This window comes from Typopeltis vanoorti, chromosome 9 (assembly GCF_054136105.1).
Source record: "Typopeltis vanoorti isolate ZY-2024b chromosome 9, IOZ_Tvanoo_1.0, whole genome shotgun sequence".
NCBI lineage: Eukaryota > Metazoa > Arthropoda > Arachnida > Uropygi > Thelyphonidae > Typopeltis > Typopeltis vanoorti.
Window position 1 is genome coordinate 36,354,421 of NC_143557.1, and position 25,853 is coordinate 36,380,273.

General features: G+C 36.7%; 2 protein-coding genes across 5 annotated transcripts in view; one reads left to right on the top strand and one right to left on the bottom strand.

Annotated features, from left to right (window-relative positions):
- LOC150102971 (transmembrane channel-like protein 7) overlaps positions 1–25,853 on the bottom strand; it is a 407,541-nt gene that overhangs the window by 313,676 nt on the left and 68,012 nt on the right. The window contains exon 1 of one of the 4 annotated variants that reach the window (XM_090398593.1): positions 10,440–11,275. The exons of the other annotated variants lie outside the window; for them this stretch is intronic. Coding sequence (XP_090254719.1) covers positions 10,440–10,678 — 239 coding nt within the window. The 5' untranslated portion in view covers positions 10,679–11,275. Of the gene's footprint in view, positions 1–10,439; positions 11,276–25,853 lie in introns of those variants that run through there. 4 annotated transcript variants of the gene reach the window in all.
- LOC150102972 (transmembrane channel-like protein 7) overlaps positions 11,637–25,853 on the top strand; it is a 482,602-nt gene continuing 468,385 nt past the window's right edge. Inside the window, exon 1 of the mRNA XM_090398586.1 lies at positions 11,637–11,693. The gene's annotated coding sequence lies outside the window, so the exon portion shown is untranslated. The remainder of the gene's footprint in view (positions 11,694–25,853) is intronic.

Sequence of the window (25,853 nt, forward strand, 5' to 3'; positions counted from 1 at the left end):
CCAATGACCCTTCCAAATACACAGTGAATCTAGTGAATCCCACTGGGTAATTCTGACCACAATCTGGTGCTCATCCCCCCCCCCCCCCATACAACAACACTTAGACAGCCACTCCCACACAAGAGTAGTTTGGCATTATAACAGTGCCAAGTGGGACAGCCTCCGTGACTTCTATGCTTCATTCCATTGGTTGGACTATTGTTTCCGGTCTTCCAATCGAAACATGTACCGAACGTATCACCAAAGTACATTCCCTGTAATTCTCTGAACTGCCATACCCTGACTAAACCCTGGTTCTCCAGAAGATGTGACAAGGCTGTACAAATGAAAAATCAAGCATACCATAATGACTCAAATTAAGAACTCCATCCTCCTTCAATGCTTATACTGAAATATATGCAAGAAAACTATCAACGCTTCCAAAACAGAATTTGAATGGGCAAAAGGCAGGAAACTTGCAGCCTGTCGAAATGGTAGCTGTGCCTTTTGGTCTCTTGCCAAAGCAATTGGTAGTAACTTTCACCCAACACTATTCCTTATCATACCCAGATGCCTCTATTGCATCGTTACCTACAGAAAAACTAATCTCCTGGCTTCGCGCTTTTGCCTCCATGCATGCATAACTGAAAATGGTAAATTCCCAAATGCCCCTATATCCTTTTGCCAGAAAGAGATCAGAAATCTATAGTCTAAATTATACACAAAAAAAGTCTCTTGGCCCCGATAGCATTCCTCCAATTGTCCTAAAGGTTTGTGCACTGGAACTGGCTCCTATCCAATGCTACCTGTACATACTCTTACTACACTCATACCTATCCCAAAGCCTAGATATTGGCCTATAATTCAACCCATTCCTAAGAAGGGCAACAAAACAAATCACTACCATCTACCTACCACCCTATCTCACTCACCTCAGTTCTATCTAAAGTGATGGAGAAAACATCAATTCTCAACTTCTACACTACCTTGAAGGCACCCAGCTATTAAGCAACCACCAGTACGGATTCCATCGCTGCTGATCAGGAGATCTACTCTCATATATCACCCATCTCTGAACAAATCGCAAGGAGAAATCTGGATGCACACTATGTATGATGGTATCACATATTCTTTATCTTCTCACAATCCAACTAATGCCAGGGTTCCACAAGGCTCAGTTCTCTCACTAGCACTCTTCCTTCTGTATATTAACAACCTAATGCAGTTTACCACCAACCCAATACACAGTTTCACAGATGACAGCACACTGCACTCCTCATTTTCATTTGACAAACCTAACAAAACACAACTTACTTCAACCTACAGAACATCAATAATCACTGCCTTCAATTCTGATCTCCAGGCCATCCTCCAATGGGGCTCAGATAACCTCATCAATTTCAATGTGTCTGTCTTATTTCTCACAAAAGAGAACCATTTTACTCCATTATTACTTTTAAAACAATCAAATTTCAAGACAAGATGAGATTTCTCTTCTTGGAATTATCCTGACATGGCATAAACACATTACAACCATTGCATCCTCAGCTTCCAAAAAACTAGGATTTCTGTTTTGCTCAAGACGTTACTTCACCTCTAAACAGCTGTTAACCTTATATAAATCACAAATCTGCCCAGCTATTGAATACTGCTCTCACATTTGGAGTGTTCCTAAAAGCTCCCTCAAAATGCTTGACTCGATAGAGAGGAGAGCAATTAGATTGATAAATGACCCATCTATTACCAGCTTACTTCCCCCCCCCCCAACTTTCACAGAGATGTTTGGTCTCTGAAATTTGAGTATTCTATAAATATTTCCACCTGAAATGGCATCTAAAATAGCATCAATAATTCCCCCACTCAGTATTAAGCCCACTGGAACACATACAGCTGCCACCCAACATCCTTTCACAGTACACCTTGAAACCCCAAGAACATGTTTCAGTCCTCCTTCATCCTGCTACTGCTGTACTGAGGAACAGTCTTTCCTCCCTGATGTATTTCCCAAGGAATACAACATACAGGCTTTTAAATCAAATATAAACAAGTTTCTCCTTTCCCAACCCATTACCTATATATGGTACTAATGTACTATAGGTTGATTAACCAACCTCTCATGTATGGGCTCAACATTAAATATATATATATATCCGAGGTGCATCTGAAAAGATGGCCAAAATACTCATAAAATATAACCTTCACACACATCCAAACCACATGTCAAATTAGCAACTAATACTCTTTCCTAAAGACAAACTCCATCTCCTAACATATCCTATAATATAAGTTCCCTGTGACTTAGCATACTGTGGATGTATAGACAGGAAGACTGTTAATATCTGCCTCGGAGAACATAAGAAATACATTCGCTACCATTATTATGGTAAGTTAGAACTAGCAGACAACACTTAGGACACCTCTTCACAGAGGATTAGATGGAAGAAAACCAATGCTATATAGAAGTATTTACAGGTCAGAAAGCCTATTTTAGAATCAGCAATGGTCATGAAACATTGCCTAACATTAACAAGTGTAGCTGCATTAATCTGCCAAAAATTTGGGAGACTTTCATCTTAAGTTCAACTCCTGGCCAACAGTAATACTTCTTTTATACAATATTAGAGTGTGCCAAATTAGGACTTTAGATCTTTTGTCTGTTATGATTTGAATAATTTCACTTACTCGTTGTCAAGTATAAACTATAACATGTTTTCTCAAGATGCTGGTTTGAAATTCACCAAAATATAACCAGTCAATAGGCATCCTGTTATAATTTAATTTTGTTTTGGCAGTAATGTCCAACACTTAAGCCTGTGAACTATATTCTTTCAGTATTTGTTGATACTATCTGAATCATTAGCTAAATTGGCTGAATTTTTCCAAGTTTTCTGTTTCTTTTCTTTGTTTTGATTCACAGCAGCAACAATAAAGAATTTCCTGCAACCTTCTAAAATTCATTAGAATTCTTCAATTGTTAACATTTTTTTCTGCATTGACCTCCACAATATTTCCAATTGAATTTTCCTGGATTTTATTACACTCAGTATTTTCACCAGAAACAAGTCTCTTAAATGCATATGTTGGGGAGGCTAACATCTGTTTTGGTGATACATCAGTGTTTATCTATGCTCTTTTATACAGCTTCCATTTTAAGTAACAATTCTCAGCCTAAGTCACATTAGGTTTTCCTTAACTTTGTTAACAAGTTAACTGCCAAATCTGTTGGAGTCAAAGAGTTGCATCTTATCTACTAAGTGCTTTGGCAGTCAAATGAATTGGCTTTAATGGATTATTCAAATCATGGTCCAGCTGAATGTTGATGTATTTGATTAAATATGTTAAGAATCTATTTAATACACTTAAATAGTCTTGAAGATATTAAAATGATATAAAAGCAGCAAGTTCCAACATGTCTTAACATTCATAAATAATTCCACTTACTCATGTTCCCCAATTTACTCCTTATTTTTGTTGCAAAACTCCTATCACACCTTGGCAACAAACTTACAAACATGATGTGTTTCCATTGGAATTCATTTGATTTTTACTTCTTAAATTTATCGAAGGGATCACCAAGAGTGAAAGATGGATAACTGAGAGGAGACCTCCATATAATCTTTTAAGGAATGCAGAGAACCAACTAGGACTTCTGACCTAATGTTCAATCTTAAATTTCTTATAGTGCATTCCATAAATAGGGTATTTTCTTGGATACTGAATGAATGAGGATGGGCTAGCAATCTGGAATTTAGCCAACCAAATATAATTCTTATTGGCTTAAGCCAAAGTAGAAAATGCTTTATTTATTTAGTGTATGGAGAAAAATACAAGAAATTAATGATCAAACTATATGCAGATTGAGACTTCATGAACCAATCGATGGCACTATCTGGGAGTAAATGCAAGTTCCTGAGGCCTTCTAGGAGTCATCAGTGATATGATGCATCATCTGCACAGCACCATACATGCAAAATGGTTACTTCTCTACAGCAGGGAATTTCACAGTAGGTACAGTGGCCTTGTACGGTCCTAAATCTGTTTCACTGACTTGAGAGGTGTTGAGATAGATTCCTAAAGGTTTGATAGTTGGATATGTAATCAGCTCCTTGTATGTGGTTCATTCCAATGTCTTCTCTACCAGTCCTGTGGAACATCATCTGCCACTTCCACTAGCCATATGGGAGATATGAAGGTAGGTGGAAAGTTGGAGGTGGAGAGTTGTCTTGATATATAGGAAGGTACTTGTTATTTCTGATTTTTTTTTTTATTTCTTTGATGGTAGCTTCTGAAGTATGAATGAGTGATAGGGGAAAGAACAGATAACCATGGGAGAGGAGCAGATCTTAAGGTACCAGAGATGATTTTCATTGGATCTGATTACATATCCAACTATCAAACCTTCAGGAATCTATCTCAACACCTCTCAAGTCAGCAATATATAGGAAGGTACTTGTTATTTCTGATTTTTTTTTAAATTTCTTTGATGGTAGCTTCTGAAGCATGAATGAGTGACATGAGAAAAAACAAATAACCATGGGAGAGGAGCAGATCATAAGGTACCAAAGATGATTTCCATTGTTATGTTAAGCTGGGTGTACACAAGAGTCATGAGATGACTTTGGCTCCAATCAGGTGAACAGTATGCTACAACAGGGAAGAACAAATCCAGGGCTGCTGTTCTAAAAGCATTACAACCCCAAGTTGTGCCTATCAGCTTGTTTATGTTGTTCCTGGTGGATAACTTTAACTTAGTGTTTTTCCAAATCTTTTTGGTAAGTTAGACACCAGTCAAGTGTGACACCAATGTAACAAGGGATAGCTATGTCATCAACACAGATAAACTTTTGACTAGCTGTTGGCAAGATATCACTTGCATACAGGTTGAATAAAGCTGGGGTGAGAACAAATCCTTGTGGCCAATTCATCCTGCAGAATTAATGTTCTGCTTTTTGTAAATTCAGATGAAAATAAAAAAATCTTTTAAACCTCAGAGAATTTGTTCTAGTAATTTTAGAGGTTTTTGGCAGTTGATTATTTTGGCTGCTTTATGCAGTAAGCATTTCTTCAACATGGTCTCATAAGCTGATGTTAGGGTCTATGCAGGTAGTATACCTGTTTTTAAACCATTTTGGTATCCAGCTTCTATGTGGGCTGTGAGAGATAGGACCTGGATGTAGCTGTTTCTGCAGAGCTGACTGCAACCACATGGGTCCACAGAAAGTGGATAGTAGATTCTCCCCCCACCCCCAGATGTGGAAGGTACGTATCAATAGGTACCTGATTAACATGTTCCTTTGTCTTTGCTTCTTCCCACTGCTCCACCAAATGAAAGAACTTCGCAGTGTCGACCCTGTAACTACTTCTCAACATTATAAAAGTTTAAATCATATCATCTCTCCATCTTCTATCTACCAAACTCTATAGTCCACATTCCCTCAGCCAGTCCTCATAAGTAATATTGTACACATATTATAATATCTTTGTTATCCTTCTGCACTCGTTCCACAGTTAATTTATTCCCTTCAAATCTTGGGGACCAAATTTGAGCACAATAGTTCAGGTGTGTTCTGATTCTGATCAGGGCTTTATACAATGGAATGACAACTCTATTTATTTTGCAGGTCAGCATCCTTCTCGGTATTACAGCAATCCTCTGGGTTACCATCACCACCTTTGCAATACGTTCCCTGAGTTTGAGGTTTCTATCAGTCACCCCCAGATTCCCCCCCCCACACACACACACACTTCCTCCAACAGAGGTATGCAACCTCCCAATGATGTATCCCAAACTTCAAGACTTTCATCTAGCTGAATTAAACTGAAATTCCCATTCATTTTCCCATCTGTCCAGTTTATTCAAATCCTCTTGCAGAGCTACCACATTTGCACTATGAGGGTATGCTGAAAAGTTGTGATAATCAAACATGAAGGGAACTGAGGTAGAGCCATGTAACTCATGCATTATTTTACATATTCCCCATGAAGTGTTGTTACAACACTGCTGCATCACTTGCAATCCTACAAGAAAAAAGTCTTTCCCTTGTTACACAAACCAGTCCTCAGCTGCAGATATGACTTTATCATCTATGGTAAAGTTTGTTCCTTTCAAGTGCTTCTTTAAATTTGGGAATAGGAAATAGATAGGACCAGGTCTGGCAAATAGGGTGGGTGAGACAGACAGACAGACAGACAGACATTGAAAGTCCATTGGGTATTGTCTACTGGGTTTCATGACCAGTGTGAACAGGTGAGTTGTCCTGCAAAAGCAACATGCCTTTGCTGTTTCACACAGGGTTTTTCCTTCAGAGCTGTTGAATAAACTGCTGTAATAGATTTACCTTGAGGATTACACCATCCACATCTCAAAAGACAATGGCAAGAACCTTCCCTACTGACTTTTGGATTTGGAACTTCGTTTGCTGTGGAGAATCTTTGTGTCTCCACTCCATGGACTATTGTTTGGTCTCTGGGTCCTAGTGATAAAGCCATATTTCATAAACAGTTACAATATGAGCCAAGAAATTTGCACCTGATTTCTCAACATGAGCCAAAATCCCTTGAGACAGAACGTTTTCTCTCTTCTGGTCAGCATTCAAATGTTTAAAAACCCACTTCACTGAAAGCTTCTGCATGTCCAGATATTGGTGGATAATGACCCCCAACTCATTCCCTAGATATCCCCAGAGTCTTTGCAATGTTTTTGGCTGGTATTTGTCTATCATCAAGGATCACTGCATGCACTGCATCAATGTTTTCAGGTGTGATTACTCTGGATGGTCTTCCTGACATGGGGCATCTGTTGTCTTGTGAACTTGTGAAGGAATATTTCTTAGCAATAATACCAAGTTATATTCCATAAGTAAACAAGAGAATACAATTTGGTGTAAAGTGGATGACAAACAATATCAAACAAGAATTGCAAGTAAAATGCTTATGGAAGAGATGTAAGGAGAGGCATAGAGAGTAGATGTATAAAGAATGTAAGACTCAAACCAGTAGAGAGCTAGTATAAGGAAGTCACAATTGGAATATGAAAAGAGATTGGCTCTGATATTCAAAGAAAATCCTATGGAATTCTTTTGTTATGCAGTCAGTATGAGGAAGAATGACATTGTTGGATAAAAGGGAACAGAGTAACTGATGCAAAGGACATAGTGGAGTTGTTCAATGAACACTTTATTGGGGTATTTATTCCTGGAGAAGTAAGTTTTAATACTAGAGAGACAGGACAGGTTCAGAAGTGTCTTTCAAATCCTGAGTACTCTAGATGTCAATCAAGCAATGGGACTGGATGGGATTTTGCCATGGGTTTTGAGAGAATGTGCTCAAGAACTGACAGCACCTATACCTGGCTTTTCAATGAAAATCTGGCTGTGAAAAAGGTGCCCTGGGAGGGTAAGATAGTGTCATTGCATTAGGATGGTAGCAGACTGGAAATGTCAAACTATAGACCAGGCACAAACTTTGTTTGCTTACACTTGGATAAAGGATTAAACCAAGAATATAATTTCTTGGCATCTTTAATTTACAGTATAAACAAGTGGAAAAACATCTAACCTCTATCTCTAATCCAGAGTATTTTATTAATAAGGGGTGACACCTTTTGGCTACTCATATATGGAAATATGACTTCTGCATAACTTCAACCTTGGTATCACTTTTGGGTCTGGCTCCTAATGATGAGACCTCAATAAAAGTTAAAACCGGTCTGGGTAGTGACCTTTCCCATAATGCATAACATTATACATGTCCATAAGGATATGTGCTTCGCATTATGGAATACTAAGGCAAGTGATGTGAAGTCATGAGCCTCTATATACGAGTTGCCCAGTCCTAAAAATAGTTCAAGAGCAAGATTTGTTTGCTTACATTTGGATAAAGGATTAAACCAATAATATAATTTCTTGGCATCTATAATTTAAACTATAGACCAGTTTGTATTTCATCTGTAGTTGTTAAGATTTTGGAGAAATTAGTGAGAGATCATTTACAGCATTGGGTAGATGAGGGTAATGCTATTGTGAGTGTCAGCATGGATTTGCTAATTGGTGTTCTTGTTTTAGTAATATAACTGCCTTTTATAATAAAGCGACAAGAGCAGTTGATGAGGAAAAGGCACATTCTGCCACAGAGCTCAGTGCTCGAACCTGTACTGTTTAACCTTTATATCAATGACACTGTCAATGAATTGCAGAGGGATATTCATTTGCAGATGTTTGAAGCTGGGAAAGGCTATTGGTAAATACGACTGAAAAAGTTCCGATAAACACCTAGAACTAAAATGATATTAAAGCAACTGATATAACCACAAGAAAGAACATATCTTAAAACCCTTTACCCCCCCCCCCCCATGTTTCATCCAATTGTAATAATTTGTTCTTTATCTTTTTAGGATATAAGAAGACAGACATGTCAGAGATTTTGAAGAAATTCAAAGACAGAGAGAGAGAGAGAGATGAGGGCCATTATTAAATTTTTTTTTTGTGAAATGCTCTTCTCCACAGCTGTGCATTATCATACCAGGGCAACACATTCACTATCTTCTCTCTCTCTCTGTCTTCTTCAGTACAACCTGAAGCATGAAGCTCAGATCTCATCTCATCCACCCTTTCACCTTGTTTAATAATCGCATTCACAGTATCTATCGTTCCTCCAGGCAAACACTTTTCTCACATTCTATCTTGTATACCACAGAGTCTCTGTCCATCACACCTTTTACTATTTCTTCCTTGCTGTAAGCCTCATTTTCTCTCCTTAAATGCTTTCTTTCTTTTTTCGCCCCAATTACCTGTTGTCCTGCCATATTTCCATTCCTGGTTCCAGCACCGTCTTGCCTTTCTCTCATTTACTTTCTTTTACTGGTTCTCCTATCATTCCATAACACTCTCTCTCTTTCACTTCTACTCCGATTAACTTTGCATCCATTATTTCCAGTTGCCTAATCTCGTCTTTCATGTTTCTCATCTCATTCCTGATACATTCCACTTCCTCATTCAGTACATCTCTCTCTCTCTCTCTCTCTCTCTCTCTCTCTCTCTCTCTGCAAGCTACCTACCCTTCCTCAACATTCCACTCGTTTTCCTCACCCTCAATCATGCTACTTGTCTCTCTTTCTCAGTCAGTATTTATCTGTTTCTGACATAATTCTGCTGAGGTCTGTTAAGCTAATTTCCAAATCACAAAGTTCTTCTCATTTTCTACATTTTCTGCAGACATGTACTCCCTGTTCTCTCACCTGCCACATTTCTAACTACCAGGATGTGTACATGCTGCAAGCAGCACATACCACAAATTTCTGTAGAATGCTATGAAAAATGTAGTCAATAAATGGGGATGTAAAGTATAAGGTTCTAAAATTTGGTAGGCAACAATGGAATGTAAAGTATACTCTTCGTGGAGAAATTTTGGAAGAAGATGAAGAGACAAGAGACTTTAGTGTGGTGCTGAACAATGATGTGAAGTTCAGAGGTCACACTGCACAAGTTGTGAAGTCATCACATTAGATAATGGCAATGATTAGGAGGACTTTAATGTGCAGAAATAAAGAGGTTCTGGTTCCATTATATAAGATCTTGTGGATTATTGGGCACAGATTTGTTCCCTTAGTTTTCATGGTGATGAGGAAATGTTGGAAAGGGTCCAGAGAAGACCGAGTAAGGTCGTAACTGGTCTTTGGGATGTAGGATATGAAGACAGATTGAGGGAATAAAATTTGCAAGGCCTTGTGAATAGGAGGGAGAGAACACATGATTGAGAAATTGAAGTTGATAAAGGGTTATTACTAGGTTAATGTGGAAGAAATTTTTCAGAGACTGGGGGAAGAGGGTAGAACAAGGGACATACCTGGAAGATGTATAAGGAGGGTTTGAGTATTATTAATAATATATATTATTAATAATAATATTAATAAATATTATCGTCAAATTTCTGATTAGCAGTTTTACACACTCCATGTGCATACTGTATACGTACTCTATTAATATATATAAATATGGAAAAAAAATAAATATAGAAAAAATGAAATATGTGTGTGTGCGTGTGTGTGAAATATTGTTGTTAGAAAAGCATGTTTTTTGTTTAAAGTTATTTTGCACGTGTTTTCAAGCAGAATATTCATATTTTTAACCCAAATGCCTCTCTACCATTTCATTTAGTATGCCTCAATATTACAGATATGAAATATAATTCTAGTTTAGTATGACACACTAAATGGATGTCAATTTTTATTATTCATATGTGCAATACTGCTTTTGTAGCAGATGTGCATGAACAGTATTCCACACATGGATGGCAAAGATAGCTTGTTATGAAGGTGCAGAGATTGTATGAAAAAAAGATGAAGAGGCTTAATAATGATACCATTTAGCCAATACTGTTAAGCAAGCTTTATAGATTAAAACTGCCATTAAACAGCAATATAAGGCTTAATGAAAAAAAAAAAAAAAACTGTAGATACTAACCTGTGTTTTTTAGACATCAATTCCTGTTCTTTCATATAACTTATGAAATGTGAATGTTTACTTTTACTCCAGCAGAACTTTGTCCAACAGTTCCTCTTTGTCCATATGAAACTGGAAGAACTAAATTCTTCCTTTTCTTCTGTGATGCTATTTACTAATTCTTGAAAGTCAGGTGAGTCACTATGCAAATCACTAAAGCATAATGCAGGGGTTTCAGTAATTTCATGGATATCATGCATGGTTAATGATTTTTCTGATGGGATCTTTGGAATGGAATTTGCAATCACTGCTTCTTTTTTTACAGAGTGCTCAGATTTTACTTGTAGAGAATTATTAATAGGAATTGGTCTGTCATAAATCTTATATTCTGGCTGTTTCTTTTCAGACTGATGATGATCTTGATATATGACTGCTTTCTCTTCTTTCTTTAGTCTTTACTAGAAGTTTATTATGATGATCTTTTTCCAACAGACCAGATGAATTATAAGCTATATAACCACTGTTTAAACAATACTTCTGTTCAGCCATGACTTGTGTCACAATTTATTACAAAAATTTCTAATATGTGCCTAAATCCTTTAGATAATAATATTTATCTTGAAGAGATAACTCTAGTGCAAAGTATAACAAAGAGAATGTATGTATGTTATACATATTTAAACATGGAAAATGAAACCAATTTAATAAGTACTGATTAGATTATAATAATTCACTGAGATAAGATAATATCCAAATTTTTTGAGTGCTGATCTACACTCTGATACCTAACAGAATACTGTAACAACAGTAATGAAAACTAAATATTATTTATTCACTATATTAGACCAATTTTCCAACAGCTGAGAAAAAGTATACTGTAATTTCCTATAGATACTTCAGTTTTAAAATGAGGAAAAGTAATTTGTGGATTTCAGTAACCTTTAGAGGTGTGTTACTCTGACATACATCTCTTATGTGAAATACAGCATTTCTATTTTATCCTTTTAATATTCTGATAAAAATAAATGCATTTTTTAATATTTGACCACAAGGCATTTGTAAAAAAATGGTTAGGATGTTTATCTATTTCATCAACCATAGACAGAGAATAGCTTTATTAATTTGGTTGGATAAACTTATCAAACTTGCTCATGAGATAAGATAATGAAATTTAACTGCCTTTTCCTCTCTTTTTTATCCAGTGTTGTTTATAACCTCAGAAAGTGTCAGCAGCCTTAAATAAATGTACTGTCAAATAAAGTATCCCAGTTATAAGTAAGTATACATTTTTTTTCACCATGTAAAATAATTTTCATTATAGAAAGATAATCTTCTAGAATACATTTCATTAATGACACTAACAGTAAAGTTAATTAACCTTTTACCACTAGAACAAAGCATACTCTTCAATCTTTAAAAATCATTATTAAAGGAGAGTCAATATTTTTTTGAACAATCTTGAAATCCATGCATGCGCAAACATATCCCTATTAAAAGATATAAATGATTTTTCTGTGATTAATAAAAATGACTGTCTATTTACCTGAAGAGATAAAATTTTGCTAGAAAGTGTGCATGCATGTATGTTAATTATGAATAAATAGTTTTCTGAATATACATGAAAGAGACAGTTATAAATCACTATATTATTTTATTTATCCTGGTCATTCCTATAATTAAAAAGTGATAAACTGATAATTGCAATGGAATTTTTTTTTTTATACAAAGTGATACTATATAAAAACAAATAGCAAATGAGATGATTTTAGCAGTTTACAAGAAGGTATTAAAACACGATAATAAATAAACAAGAACTTTATTCAAAAAATAGACAAAAAGTGAAGCACAATGGGGAGCATTCTTGTAGCACACACTCAGATCCTTTGTTTGAAAAAGACTTGAGTTTTGATTTTCGTTATTGCTGATATAAAAGAATAAAAGTAATTTTTCAACTGAAAGTGAATAAGCTGGTCTTATAGAAAAGAGACTTAGTTCTCCTCTGGGATAACTGTGGTGTACCTGCCAAGAAAATATAACCAATCTTCTTGTTAAGGAAGTCAGAAAATTGCATATAATTGGCCCTCTATAGATGGTTAAACATAGAAAGGTCTATGGGATAGCGAAACTAGATTTGTATACAGGAGATGTAAGGTGTCTAAATTAATCTCTATCTCCAGCTCAAGGGAGGGTAAAAATACTGGAAATAATATCTTGCTGGACACAGGCAATATCCTATAAAAACAAACCTAAAAAAAACATTCTCATGTAGAATTCACCACAATTCACCACAATTAAATTGATTTAATTGTGGTGAATTCTACATGAGAATGTTTATATCATGAATTCTACATGAGAATAACTGGTGATTAGTTTACGGAATTAACAACGCATATAAAGTATATTAATTAAAGGTAACTTTAATGAATAACTTCTATATTTCGGCAACGTCACATTGCCATCTTCAGGAACATAAAGATATGGTATGTGCACGCAGGCACTAACACAAAGCAAATGAGGAAGAAAGCAAGAAACTAATATTGTTCCTAAAGTCCTAATGGTGCCCTCTGGCGGGCTAATTTGGTAGTCTTGGCAGTTGGGCTGAAGTTCTCATAATGTAAGTCTCTCAAATTTGGGGTAGTTTCATGCACCCAAATTTGTTGAGGTTAGGAACGTTTTTTAGAGCTGCTGAAGATTCTTTGAATAATCTTTCATATTTAAACTTGTTGCTATGAATTATTTTTGTTTTCTTCCAACGAATTTTATGGTGGTTATCTAAGGCATGGTCTGCCAGCCCAGAGCGGCTGTACTGGTGGAACCGGATGTAGTCTTGGTGTTCTGAAATCCTGATATTTGTTGTTCTGCCTGTTTGGCCAAAGTAGGACAATTTGCAGCTACAAGGGACCTGGTATACACCAGGTAGGTCTAGGGGAAGTGGTTGGTCTTTGGTAGAGCGGATATGGGATGCCAACTTTTTATATGGTCTGTAACAGGAAGTAAGGTCATATTTTTTGAGGATATTGGTTATTTTCTCAGAGGTGCCCTGGATGTAGGGGATGGTGATAGACTTGGTGTAATCTTTATTGTGGAGGAGGGGAGGGGGGTTGTGGTTTACTGGTTTTAGTATTTTTTGGATTTTTTTTTTGGATTTTTTTGGGATTATAGCCATTGGCTAAGAAAGTGTTGAGGATGTGGTTTAGTTCAGTAGTTAGGGCCTTGTCATCTGAGCAGATTAATTTTGCCCTGTTATATAGTGTTTTTATAACCCCATATTGTTGTGAGGGGGGGTGGGACTGCTGGTGAATGTATCTACCAGTATGGGTGGGTTTTCTGTGAACAGAGAAACCAAAGATCCACCAAGCTGGCAGGTGATTAAAGTGTCTAGGAAGGGGAGGGTGTTATTTTCCTCTTTTTCTAAGGTGAACTGGACTCTGGGGTGTTGGTTGTTTAAGTGTGTTAGGAAGGAGTGGAGTGTGTCTGAGCCATGTGGCCAAATAGCAAACACATCATCCACATAACGAAGCCAAATAGTGGGTTTTTGTGGGGCGGAGTTTAAGGCTTTCTCTTCAAATGTCTCCATAAAGAAATTGGCCAAGGGTGGGGAAAGCGGTGAACCCATGGCTGTACCCTCTATCTGTTTGTAGAACTTTCCTTGCCAAACGAAATAGCCTGAGTTCATTGTGAACTGAAATAGGGCTGAGATATCGGGAGAAATCGTGAACTGAGATTTATTTATTGTGATATATTTATTATCACTGCTGCCAAAGCATATAAGAGCAATGCTAATATTAACTTTTTTTTTTGTATTGAGCCCATACACGAGAAGGTAGTTAATCAACCTACGCTACGTTTGTACTGTGTACAGATAATGGGTTGGAAAAGGCAAAACTTGTTAACTCCTCTGATTACGCAGATAAAATGTCTGTCTTACTCATAGACTGAACTGCTTATTATTTGATCAACTTATATCTAACTCAATCACAAAAAAAATGCACTTCTTAAATTAGTTGATAATGTTGCATCCTAGTCATTTGAAATAATTTGGAAACCCAAGTCTTACAATCCTAGGTTCAACTTCTGTCCCCAAAGACTTATGGATTGGCAAAAATGTACATAAAATACCATAGCTGCATGAAATCACTTAATCATGTAACCAGCCAAGACATCTATAGATGTCAAGGTTATCAATGGATGCAAAATGCACATTAAAATTTTAATACCATTGATATTACATTGAAATATATGATGGATGTGAAGAGTATGAGGATGAGTATTTGATCCATAATGGCCGGTAAGGTGGTTAAATATGCATCCTTTCTGAAATAGAAATTTTAAGGGTTTTTTTTTTTTTACTTAGGAGAATGTAGCAGAAATGAAAGAAATTACTTTCTCTCATTGTTGGTCACATTCTCTTAGAGACATTGAGACAATTAAAAATTTAAGTTTTGTCTCAATGTCTCTAAAAGAATTGTCTCTAACAGAATTTTTTTTTGTTGCTTGTAATGAAAAAAAATTATATTCTTGATTTTATCCTTAACCCAACTATGTTTTGTTTGTTCATGCTATTTTATTCACCAAAACATGACTGTCCAACAACATAAAACTCAAAGTCCCAAACTATACTTCATTGCAACTTTCATAACCTTCTTAACCCTGCAGAGGTCGCAGCTGATCAGACAGATACATGCAAATTGTTCTTCATCTTCATCATCATCGTCAAATTCCCGCCATGTACCCTCAAGGGATGTACACGATATGATAGCACTACATGAAAAATTTACATCATTACTAACTTGCTATCTACAATTTTCCACCAAATCAGTCTGTTACTTGTCAAGACTCCAACATTATCAGATCTTATGTAGAAAGTATTTTACCTTGGGTATAATAAATGTTAAGGTTACCAAGCTATTTTAAACCTGGTTTTACTCCATTTCCCAAGTAAGCAAACAGACAAACAAATCAAGTTTGCGCCTGCAAGTCTAGCTGATCCTACAGGTAATGCAAGACCAAGGCAACTCATGGTAAAAGTAGTATAACCTCTGATCACTAATCTTAATATTTACTCTTAATGCAAAGCACATCTCTTAGAGGAGATGTATGATGTTTTGTATTAAAGGCAAGTGGGCCACTACCCAACCGGTTTCGACCTTTATTGAGGTCTCATCAGTGGGAGCCAGGCTAGAAATACCAAGATTTTAGTAATACAGAGCTCATAAGTATTTTACCAGAACAAGTTACCATAAGGTGTTTTAACCTTATTAAATAAAAATCTCAGGAGGAGATATAAATGTAGAAAGTATTTTACCTTGGGTATAATAAATGTTAAGGTTACCAAGCTATTTTAAACCTGGTTTTACTCCATTTTTTACTCCATTAAAACACCTTATGGTAACTTGTTCTGGTAAAATACTTATGAGCTTTGTATTACTAAAATCTTGGTATTTCTAGCCTGGCTCCCACTGATGAGACTTCAATAAAGGTCGAAACTGGTCTGGGTAGTGGCCCCCTTGCCTTTAATACAAAACATCACACATCTCCTCTAGGAGATGTGCTTTGCATTACGGGTAAATATTAAGATTAGTGATCAGAGCTTATACTACTTTTACCATGAATTGGGTAGGTCTTGCGCCACCTGTGGGATCAGCTAAACTTGCAACACTTGCAGGCGCAAACTTGACTTGTTTGTCTGTTTGCTTACTTGGGAAATGGAGTAAAACCAGGTTTAAAATAGCTTGGTAACCTTGACATTTATCAGATCTTATATTTCCGATCTTCTAAGGCACTTTTTACTGTATCAATCCACCTATATCTTGGTCTTCCTCTGGCTCGTTTTCCTGCCAACCTGGCAGAGAACACTTGCATTGGTAATCTTTCCTTGCTCATTCTGTTTTTTAAGTGACCATACCACATGAGATTAGCTCTGCTAATGCATTCCTGGAAGCTGACAAGGCCAAGTCCTTTCCTAATATCCTCGTTGTTTAATATAATATTGCCATTGATGCCATCTGCTTGTGTCTCTAATCTTTCTCAGAACTCTCATATCTGCTGTCTCTAGTCTTTGGTCAAGTGTTTAATTTTAACACTGTCTTGCATACAGCAAATTTAGTGTTCCGACTAATTTCTCTTTTATTCCATATGAATTTATTCAATTGACTTCCTACTATATCAGCTTTGTTGATTCTATTGTCTATTTCCATATTTATTTTACCATCTTTACTAAAAATCGTGCCTAAGTAGTTGAAATGTTTTACTTGTTACAAGGGTTCTCCGTTCACAATGCAGTTGACATTTTCAATGCTTCTGCCTATTTCCATTGTCTTTGTCTTTTTATTGCTGACCTTCACACCATATCTATTACAACATTTATTCAATTTAGTCTAGGAATCTTGCAGACTGGTAGCAGATTTATTTAAGAGTATAACATCGTCCACATAAAGCAAAGGGCTGACATTAACATCTCCAATTTTGATATCAGGTTTAATATCACTTTCCTTCATAATGTGATCCATATAGCTAATAAATAACATAGGGAATAATGTACATTCTTGTCTGACACCAGATTTAACATCAAACCATCTTCCTGTACTTCCTTCAATTCTAATTGCTGACTCACATCTCAAATAAAGACTAAGTATTGCTTGATATAATGCCCCATTGACACCATATAACTGTAGTAATATGGTGTCAATGGGGAATAGCTTCTCTCTCTTGGCAGCTTGTCATATGCCTTTTCCAGATCTACAAAACTTAAATACAGATCTTTGTTATATTCCCATGATTTCTCAACTATTTGTCGTAAAGTGGAGATCTGATCTTGACAGCCTCTATTTGGCCTGAATCCAGCTTGTTTTGCCCCGAGCTTTTCTTCCACAATTCTTCTCAACCATTTCTCAAGTATACTTGCATAAATCTTATGAGGAACACTCGGTAGGGAAATACCTCTGTAATTTTCACATTCAGTTTTATTTCCCTTTTTTTTATATGGGTACTATGAGAGCTTTACTCCAATTATCAGAAATTTGTCCCTCTGTCCAGGTCTGTTGAACTATGCAGTGCAGCCACTGTAAGACTTTTATATCTCCATACTTCAGCATTTCTGGTCGAATATCATCTACTCCTGCTGCCTTTCCACATTTCAAGCCTCTGATGGCTTTTTCTACTTCAAGTATGGTTATGTATTCCTGACTGTATGACTGTTGAGTGTTTTTTTATGACTGTGCTAGCACTGCTTGTTTCATTTAGCAATTTTTCGAAGTAGTCTCCATACTTCAAGGTTATCTTTTTCTCCAGTTTTCATGGCAACTTTATTATCTCTAATCTTGTCACCTACTTGAAATTTATTTTCTATGTTCTAACCAAAGTCTTCCTATGACTTTTGTTTAGCTAGTTTTACACAGTGTTTAGCTTTCTTACATTTGTTTCTGTATTCTCTAAGAGCAAAAGCTGACTAATTTGCCAGAAACTTTTGATATGCTTTCTTCTTTTCCTTCACTGACTCTTTAACTTCCTGCATCCACCATGGAGTTCTGATTTTTCTATCCTTGCAGACAACCTCACCAGATGCCTCTCTGGCTGAATCAATCAGGGTTTTCTTCAAGGCTTGCCACTGAATCTCCAAGGTTTGGTTCCTGTTCTCAAACTCTTATTTTTTCTTCAATACTCTTTGTGTACTTTAATCTACAGTTCACATCTAAGAGCTGCTCAACTTTTACTCACTTTAAAACTTTCTTACATGTTCTTCTTTTCAAAATTAAATTAAATTTCATCCTGCTCAAGACTAAATAGTGATCACTTCCAATTTCAAATCCTCTGTACACTCTGGTGAACTGCACCAGGAATAAAACATCACTATCAACAATAACATAATTAATGAGACTTTTCTTATTCCTTGCTTCTTCTCTGTATGTGAATTTGCACACATTTTTATGTTGGAACATGGTGTTAGTAATAACCAGTCCTTGTCCTGAGCAGAAATCCAACAGGTATTTGCCATTATTATTAGCTTTGCTCTTTACTACAAATTTTCCCAAAATATTTTTGTATGTCTGACAATCATTTCCTACTCTACTATTTAGATCCCCAACAAGGACCAACTTTTCATTTTTCATTGTGTCAGTTGCTTTCTCTAAAGCCTCAAAAAATTCCTCCATTTCTGCCTTAACCTTCTGTGGGACCATAGGCACAAATAAGTCTCTTTGTCCAGTTCACCATTCTCATATTTGCCCACATCACTCTACTTGAGACTATCTGCCAAGAAGATTAGCCTTGTGCTTAGTGTTGAATACTATGGCTACTCCTTCTTTCCCTTGATTGTCCTTGCCTGAGTATAACATTTTGTATTTATTGCTCAGAAAGATCTCGCCAGTTTTTGTCTTTTTTGTTTCAGTCACCCCTAATATGTCGATCTAGTACTTATCTAATTCCTCAACTAGCTCCATTTCTTTGCAATTCAGGCTTCTTATGTTGATAGTACCGATCTTTAACTCTGGTGATGTTGAGTTGGGGTGAGTTTTCATATTTGTTCCAGTAGCTGACTTCTCGCTGTTTGCCCTGGTTCCCTGGCGAAAACAATGGGGGCCTTGTTTAACTGGGCAACACCCAATCAAGCATTAAATTCTGTCATGTTGTATCATCATTTTGTATCTTGGTTTAAGCCAATAAGAATACAATTTGGTCGGCTAAATCAATAATTGCCAGCCCATCCTCGTTCGTTCAGTATCCAGGTAGATACCTAACAGGATGCACCACGAGAAGGTGAGGATTGGACATTAGGTCAGAAGCCCTGGTCGATTCTTCTCCACATTCCTTTAAAGGCTATGTGGAGGTCTCCTCTCTTTCAGTGTATAGCTTGAAGGTCATGACTAGCTGCACATGCATACGTCACGAGTGATATTCCGAACTGTTTTTTGTTGTCAGTTTGGTTTAACATGTGTATGTAAAGATTTGTGATATTTGACAGTAAATTGTATCTGAGAGATACCACGAACTCTAATGTCAGTATAGTATTGGTTATGTTGTTTTTGTTTTTTTTATTTACTGTTGAAAATGGGTGAAAAGATATATCGACTGGATAATCAATCAGATGTTGAAGAGATTCAGCGAATGTTACTCGAGTCTGATGATGAGAATGATAGAGTCGAATGCAAAAGTGATATTTGTTAGTAAATTTCATCTGAGAGATACTGCAAACTCTGATGTCAGTATGGTATTGGTTTATTTTATTTTTATTTGTTTCTTTGTTCAATAATTTCTAGATTGTAACTGAAAATAAATAAACCATCATGTATTATATTTGCAGTGTTTTTTTTTCATGTTTTATCGCATTTTAGCACATACTAGTAATAAGAATGTATCTCTCAGATACATGCGACTTACACTGCAATTTTTTTGACCGCGAGGGTTAATTTCAATGCTAGTCATCCCTGTTTTATATCCTAAGAAAACAGAATCCATTTCCTCCAGTGTTATAAGAAATTATATTATTTCTTGCAATGCTGGAAGATAAGATCTCTCTTCTTGGGATTACTTCCACCTTCCTTTGGAATGAACATACTGCAATAGAGAATACAAATTCTCTTTTGTTCAGAGTGTCACTTCACCTCTGAACAGCTATTAACTCTATGCAAATCATAAATTCATCCAAACATTAAATACTGTTCTAGAATTTGGGATTATGCCTCTAGGATTTCTCTAGAACTTTATTCAGTATATAGTACACAGAACAATTAGGCTGATTAACAACCCATTATGACCAGTTCACTCCAATCTTTTTTCAAACAGATGTTCCATTTCTGCTGGTTGCATTTTCTGCAATTATTTCTGTCACTCTTCATCAGAATTGACATCAAATTAAACCTGCAAGAAACTATATTCTTGTTTATTCCTTTATCCAAGTGCAAACAAACAAAGTTTGGCATGAAGTATCTTCGCAACTAGGCTACTTGTATATAGAGGCTGATGGATTCACATCAAATGGCTTAGTATCTCATAGTGAAAAGCAAACTTCCTTTCAGAAGTGTACATTGTTATGCATTATGGGAAGGGTCATTAACCAGACTTGTTTCGACCTTTACTGATGTAAAAAGTAAATGGATGTTCATCATAGGCCTGAAGTAGTTAGAAAAGGTGCAGGATTGCCTAATAGTATTAAGAGAAAGAAAAGACAGCCAGATAGCATGAGAGAGAAACCTCAGCTCTTTTATATCACATCATATAGCCAAATGCTTTCACCAGTCTCTTGCAGTTGAACAACCAAAAGACCAATTGAAACTAAAATCTGATGATGATGAATGGTACCTAGGTGGCTAGTTATCTAAACTGCCTTAGCCATCTCTGCCTGGGATTGCTCCCCAGTCATCCCTGCAGTCGACCATAAGACCACAATGAACTAAGAGGAGGGAACCAGTTAAGAAACCTCTTATAATTAAAACAGACAGAATTTTATCCCCCTCCCCCAGTGATGAATATTGCATAATGTAAGTGGTCTACAACAACTAGCCAAATTTCCTAAAATGCTTCTTTCTAAATACAAAAATCATCAATACTGTAAAGCATTATTAAAAATAACAGAAGCAATCAGATATTATAAGAGTAAATATCCTTGAAGAAGACAGAAAAGCAGATTCTGAATGATTTTATGAAGAGCTACAAAAACATCAAAATACATGCATATATTAATAGCAAAATACCTCATGGTTAAAGTTGGAAATAAACTAATCACAAATATTATAGCTAAATATTAAATTTGCATAAATAATTATGGCAGAGATTACTGCATTTTAGCATTTTCAAAAATAAAAATAACTAATTAAAATAAATAATTTTCAAAAAAAAAAGATAACTAATACTCTTTGTAGATAAAATATATAAGAATATGCTTGGCATGCTAAAGTAACAAAATAGATAACTGACTATATTATTATTCAACAAACAACTTCACATGTAAGAGATATACATGTCTGTTTTGCAGAATGAAATTTCTGGAAGAAAAATCCTGTCATCTCTACCTAAAAGAGGACAAAATAAGTAAAGATAAAGAAGAATGGAAACATTAATAAAGAATAATTCATAAGACAACCTAGAACTGGGCGGGTCTTAAAAACAATAAAAAAGAAAAGGATTAAGGTTGAAATGAAAATGGAGAAAAAAAACCATAAAGAAAACATAATTAGTCTGCTTAGCATTCCCTCAAAAACAAAACAGAAAAAAATAAGGAAATGGAAGCAATATACAAATATAAAAGATATGTATGAAAAATCTTAGTAAAGAAACCCTACTAAGGTTTTTGGGATAATTTATTAATATAATATTCTTGGGTCCACTATGAGTTCTAATTTTTCTATCCTTGCAGACAGCTTCATCACATGCCTCCCCTCCAACTGAATTAATCAACGTTTCCTTTAGAGTTTCCCACTGAAATTCCAAGGCTTGGTTCTTCTTTTGAACTCTTTCACTTTCGTGTATTTATTTATTTTTTCAATAATGTTTGTATACTTGTTTCTTCAGTTTATCTGTAAAAGCTGCCAAACTTTAATTCATTTTTAAACTTTCTTATCTATTATTCTTTTCAATGTGATTTTCATTTTTATCCTGCTTAAAGCTAAGTGATGATCACTGCCAAAATTAAAAAATGCTGTGTATATTTTTGTAACCTGAACCAGTATTACTATCATAATCAATACATATACATATCACTATAACATAAACAATGAGACTTTTCTTGTTTATTGTGTCTTCTCTACAAATGAATTTGTGCAATTCTTTATGCTGGAAGGACTCCATGGAGTAGCCTGTAATAATAATAACAACAACATGGTATCAGTATTGATTAGTTCATGCCCTGAAGATAAATCCAGGAACTACTTACCATTAGTATTAGTTTTTTGGAGTCATTAACAGCCCTCAAAAAACAGAGCTATAACAATTTGCTCTAATGAACAAGCTCTTAAACAAGAATTAAAAACTATTAGCAGTACATTTATATATAATGGATATAGCAAAAATACTATTAATAAAGTTCTTCATCAAACAATAATATAGATTACAATAAAACCATAGTAAAATTAGTTTAATCCTTTATCCAAGTGTGAGCAAACAAAGTTTGCGCCTGAAAGTATCTTCAGGACTGGGGTAAGGTGGTACAACACCAGGGCAACTCGTTGCAAAGGTGGAGCAAGATACCAACACTCCTATCTCAGTATCTCTCCTTGCAGATATGTCTAATGTTATGCATTAAGGGAAGGGCCACTACCCAGACTAGTTTCAACCTTTATTGAGGTCGAATGGGAGTTCATGCCTTTCATCACTGGCCTCTTTAGATTTAATAAAAGTTGTGCTAAGAGTCAGCCTGATAGTGAGAGAGGAGGAGAAAGATAGAGTGGATAGTAGTAGATAGTTAAAAGAGGCCTCAGTCGATCTACTTGGCCTGACTTAAATGTCCGCACCAAGCAGATCTCCGACATTATCTCCCTCCATCCGTTCTTTTCAGCTTTCCTCGGTCAGTCACCTCTTCAGATGACTGCCCGAGGAAAGCAGGGAAAAACAAATGAAAGAAGCAACACATGAAAAAGGAAACTGGTAAATAACATTAAAACGTACATATAACAATTTGTAAGACAGAACCAAAGAAATAAGAAACTAGGTGAATTTTGGAATTTCAAACTGAATGATCAGAAGAGCGGGGGAAGAGCCTGGCCTGGGTGATGCAGCCCACAAGGAGCTGCACCGCCTCGATGTAGGCCTTCGCAGCCCAGGTTCTCAGGGTACCCCTCCTGTGTGGAAAAGACCTTTTCAAAACAAAAATTCTAATTTGAAAGAGAACAAAAAAAAAGGACCGTTTCCCCCCCCCCTTCGGCAGCTGTATGCAACAAGTCGACTGACTTGTCAACGTGTTAGGCAGGGTTTGAATCCTCCTGCTTTCTGCTGTTGTGGGTACTAAGGATGTGATCATATAACTTATCTCCGCGGGAGTAGTTTAGCATTCCTAGGCCTCTGTACAATGCTGCTCCCACGTCATCCTTTGTATCAATAAATTCTTCGATTTGTTCTGGAGTGATTTCATCTATGTCTTCGACAAACATATCATTCCACTCTGCGCTTACCACTTTAGGCCCATTTTTCCCTGTGAGGATAAGTAGGATATCCCCGAATGTTTCTATTCCATTTTGTAAAACCTTCGCATCCTCGGGGAAGTCTTTTAGCAGATGCAGTATCGGTGCATTGGCTTTTGCATAAGGGTACTTTGTGGGTTCTGCTGTTACTTTTCCAGTTTCAACTACGCCCGGACTCCCTGGTTTTGGTTTTTTTACATTCCCTTCTTCAGGGCTGCCTGGCCTTTTTTGTGTGGTTTCTTCACTGTGAGTTTCCATTTCTACTGTTTCTTCTGCTGTTGTTTCTTCAACTACCGTGCTAGAACCTTCTTGCTGGTGGTTCTGTTTAATTTCTATGGTGGCGGTTTGGTCGTTGGCTGGTTCCTCCTGCTTTGAGTCTTTCCTGGCTGCTTCTACAGTTTTGGCTGTAGGTTTCTCTGTTGCTTCAATTTGCGATGTGGCAGTATTATTCTTTGTTGCTGCCCTTTCATGTGCAGTCTTCAGGGTTGGGAAGTCGTTCTGCTCCATGCCACTGATATTGTTTTCTGGTGTTGGAGTGTTGGGCGTGATAGTGCCTCCCACTCTTTCGGCATGGTTTCTGCTTGGACAGGTGTCCACTTTGTGGTCCTTGTTGCCACATTTTAAGCAGGCCGACTGGCATTTCTCCAATGTATGGCCCGTTGTAAGGCAGTTGCGACATTTCATTTTCGGGCACTGAGCCCCGAGATGCGTGAGGGCACCGCACTTAAAGCATTGTCGCTTTACGCCAGGGTAGCTAACCATTACCCTGGCCGATCCTATTTTGACGAAATTCGGAATTTCTGCCTTCATCATGACAGAAAAAGTGACTTCTCCTGACTTCCATTGAGGGAAGTCAGCGTCCGTGCCAATTTTTATATCCCGCACGGCTCCCCATTTCAAGAAGACTTTAGTGATGATGTCAGTGTCTTCTTCGAGATATTCAAGTGGGAAACGATCTATTCTTACACTTTTGGAAAGACTTCCTACCACAAAAGGATGAAAAATTTTTCCCTGGCACTCGACTCCTTTCAGTAATTTTTCTCTAGTTGCAACGTTAGTGCATACAACTTGAAACCTCCCCCCCCGTAAGGGGTAAAACCAGAAATGTTGTCTGCCCCGACATAGTTAATTATAGTCTTCGCAAACGTCCTCTTCTCAATATTAGCATCAATTTCGAACCCGAGGGTTCTTACCCTCGGTAAAACCGAAGACATTATTACTTAAAGAAAGAAAGGAAGAAGGCTTTCCAAGGAAAGTCTTCTTCCTTTAGTCAGCTAAGTCCAAACCACCATTAGCAGGTCATCTTTACCTATTGGAGTTGCCAAATGGTGTGCCACCCTTTTTTAATAAATTACTCTGGATTTAGAGAAAGATGTTGAAAGTTTATTTTTCATTTGGTTAGAGTATAATAAAATTAGTTTAATCCTTTAAAGTCTTTTTAGTCTATTCCTATAAAGTAGCGGAATGCCGTGTATAGGCCTAAAAAACCCACAAAAAGAACAAGGAATCTTACCAAGGCAGGACCCTGTTGGTAGCAGGACTTCAATCGGAGCTCTCTTTTCGGTTCTCGTAAACTGTTGCTGGAATCCGCTGGAACAGGTTTGAAGAAGGACTGGAACATGGAGCTTTCTCTCGAGGCCACTGGAAACAGGTCTCTTCAGTGGGAGCCAGGCTCAAGTGGAGATACCAGGCAGAAGCATTAGCAGGTCATCTTTACCTATTGGAGTTGCCAAATGGTGTGCCACCCTTTTTTAATAAATTACTCTGGATTTAGAGAAAGATGTTGAAAGTTTATTTTTCATTTGGTTAGAGTATAATAAAATTAGTTTAATCCTTTTTCCAAGTGTGAGCAAACAAAGTTTGCGCCTGAAAGTATTTTCAGGACTGGGGTAAGGTGGTACAACACCAGGACAACTCGTTGCAAAGGTGAAGCAAGCTACCAACACTCCTATCTCAGTATCTCCTATAATGCAAAACACATCTCCTTGCGGATATGTCTATTTGTTATGCATTAAGGGAAGGGTTACTACCCAGACTAGTTTTGACCTTTATTGAGGTCTCTTCAGTGGGAGCCATGCCCGAGTGGAGATACCAGGCAGAAGCATTAGCAAGGTCATCTCTATCTATAGGATAGATACTGAGGGATAGGGATAGATAATGAGAGATATAGGGAGATACTGAGATAGGAGTGTTGTGACTTGCTCCACCTTTGCAACGAGTTGCCCAGTGTTGTACCATCTTACCTCAGTCCTGAAGATACTTTCAGGCACAAACTTTGTTTGCTGACACTTGGATAAAGGATTAAACTAAATTTATTATAGTCTAA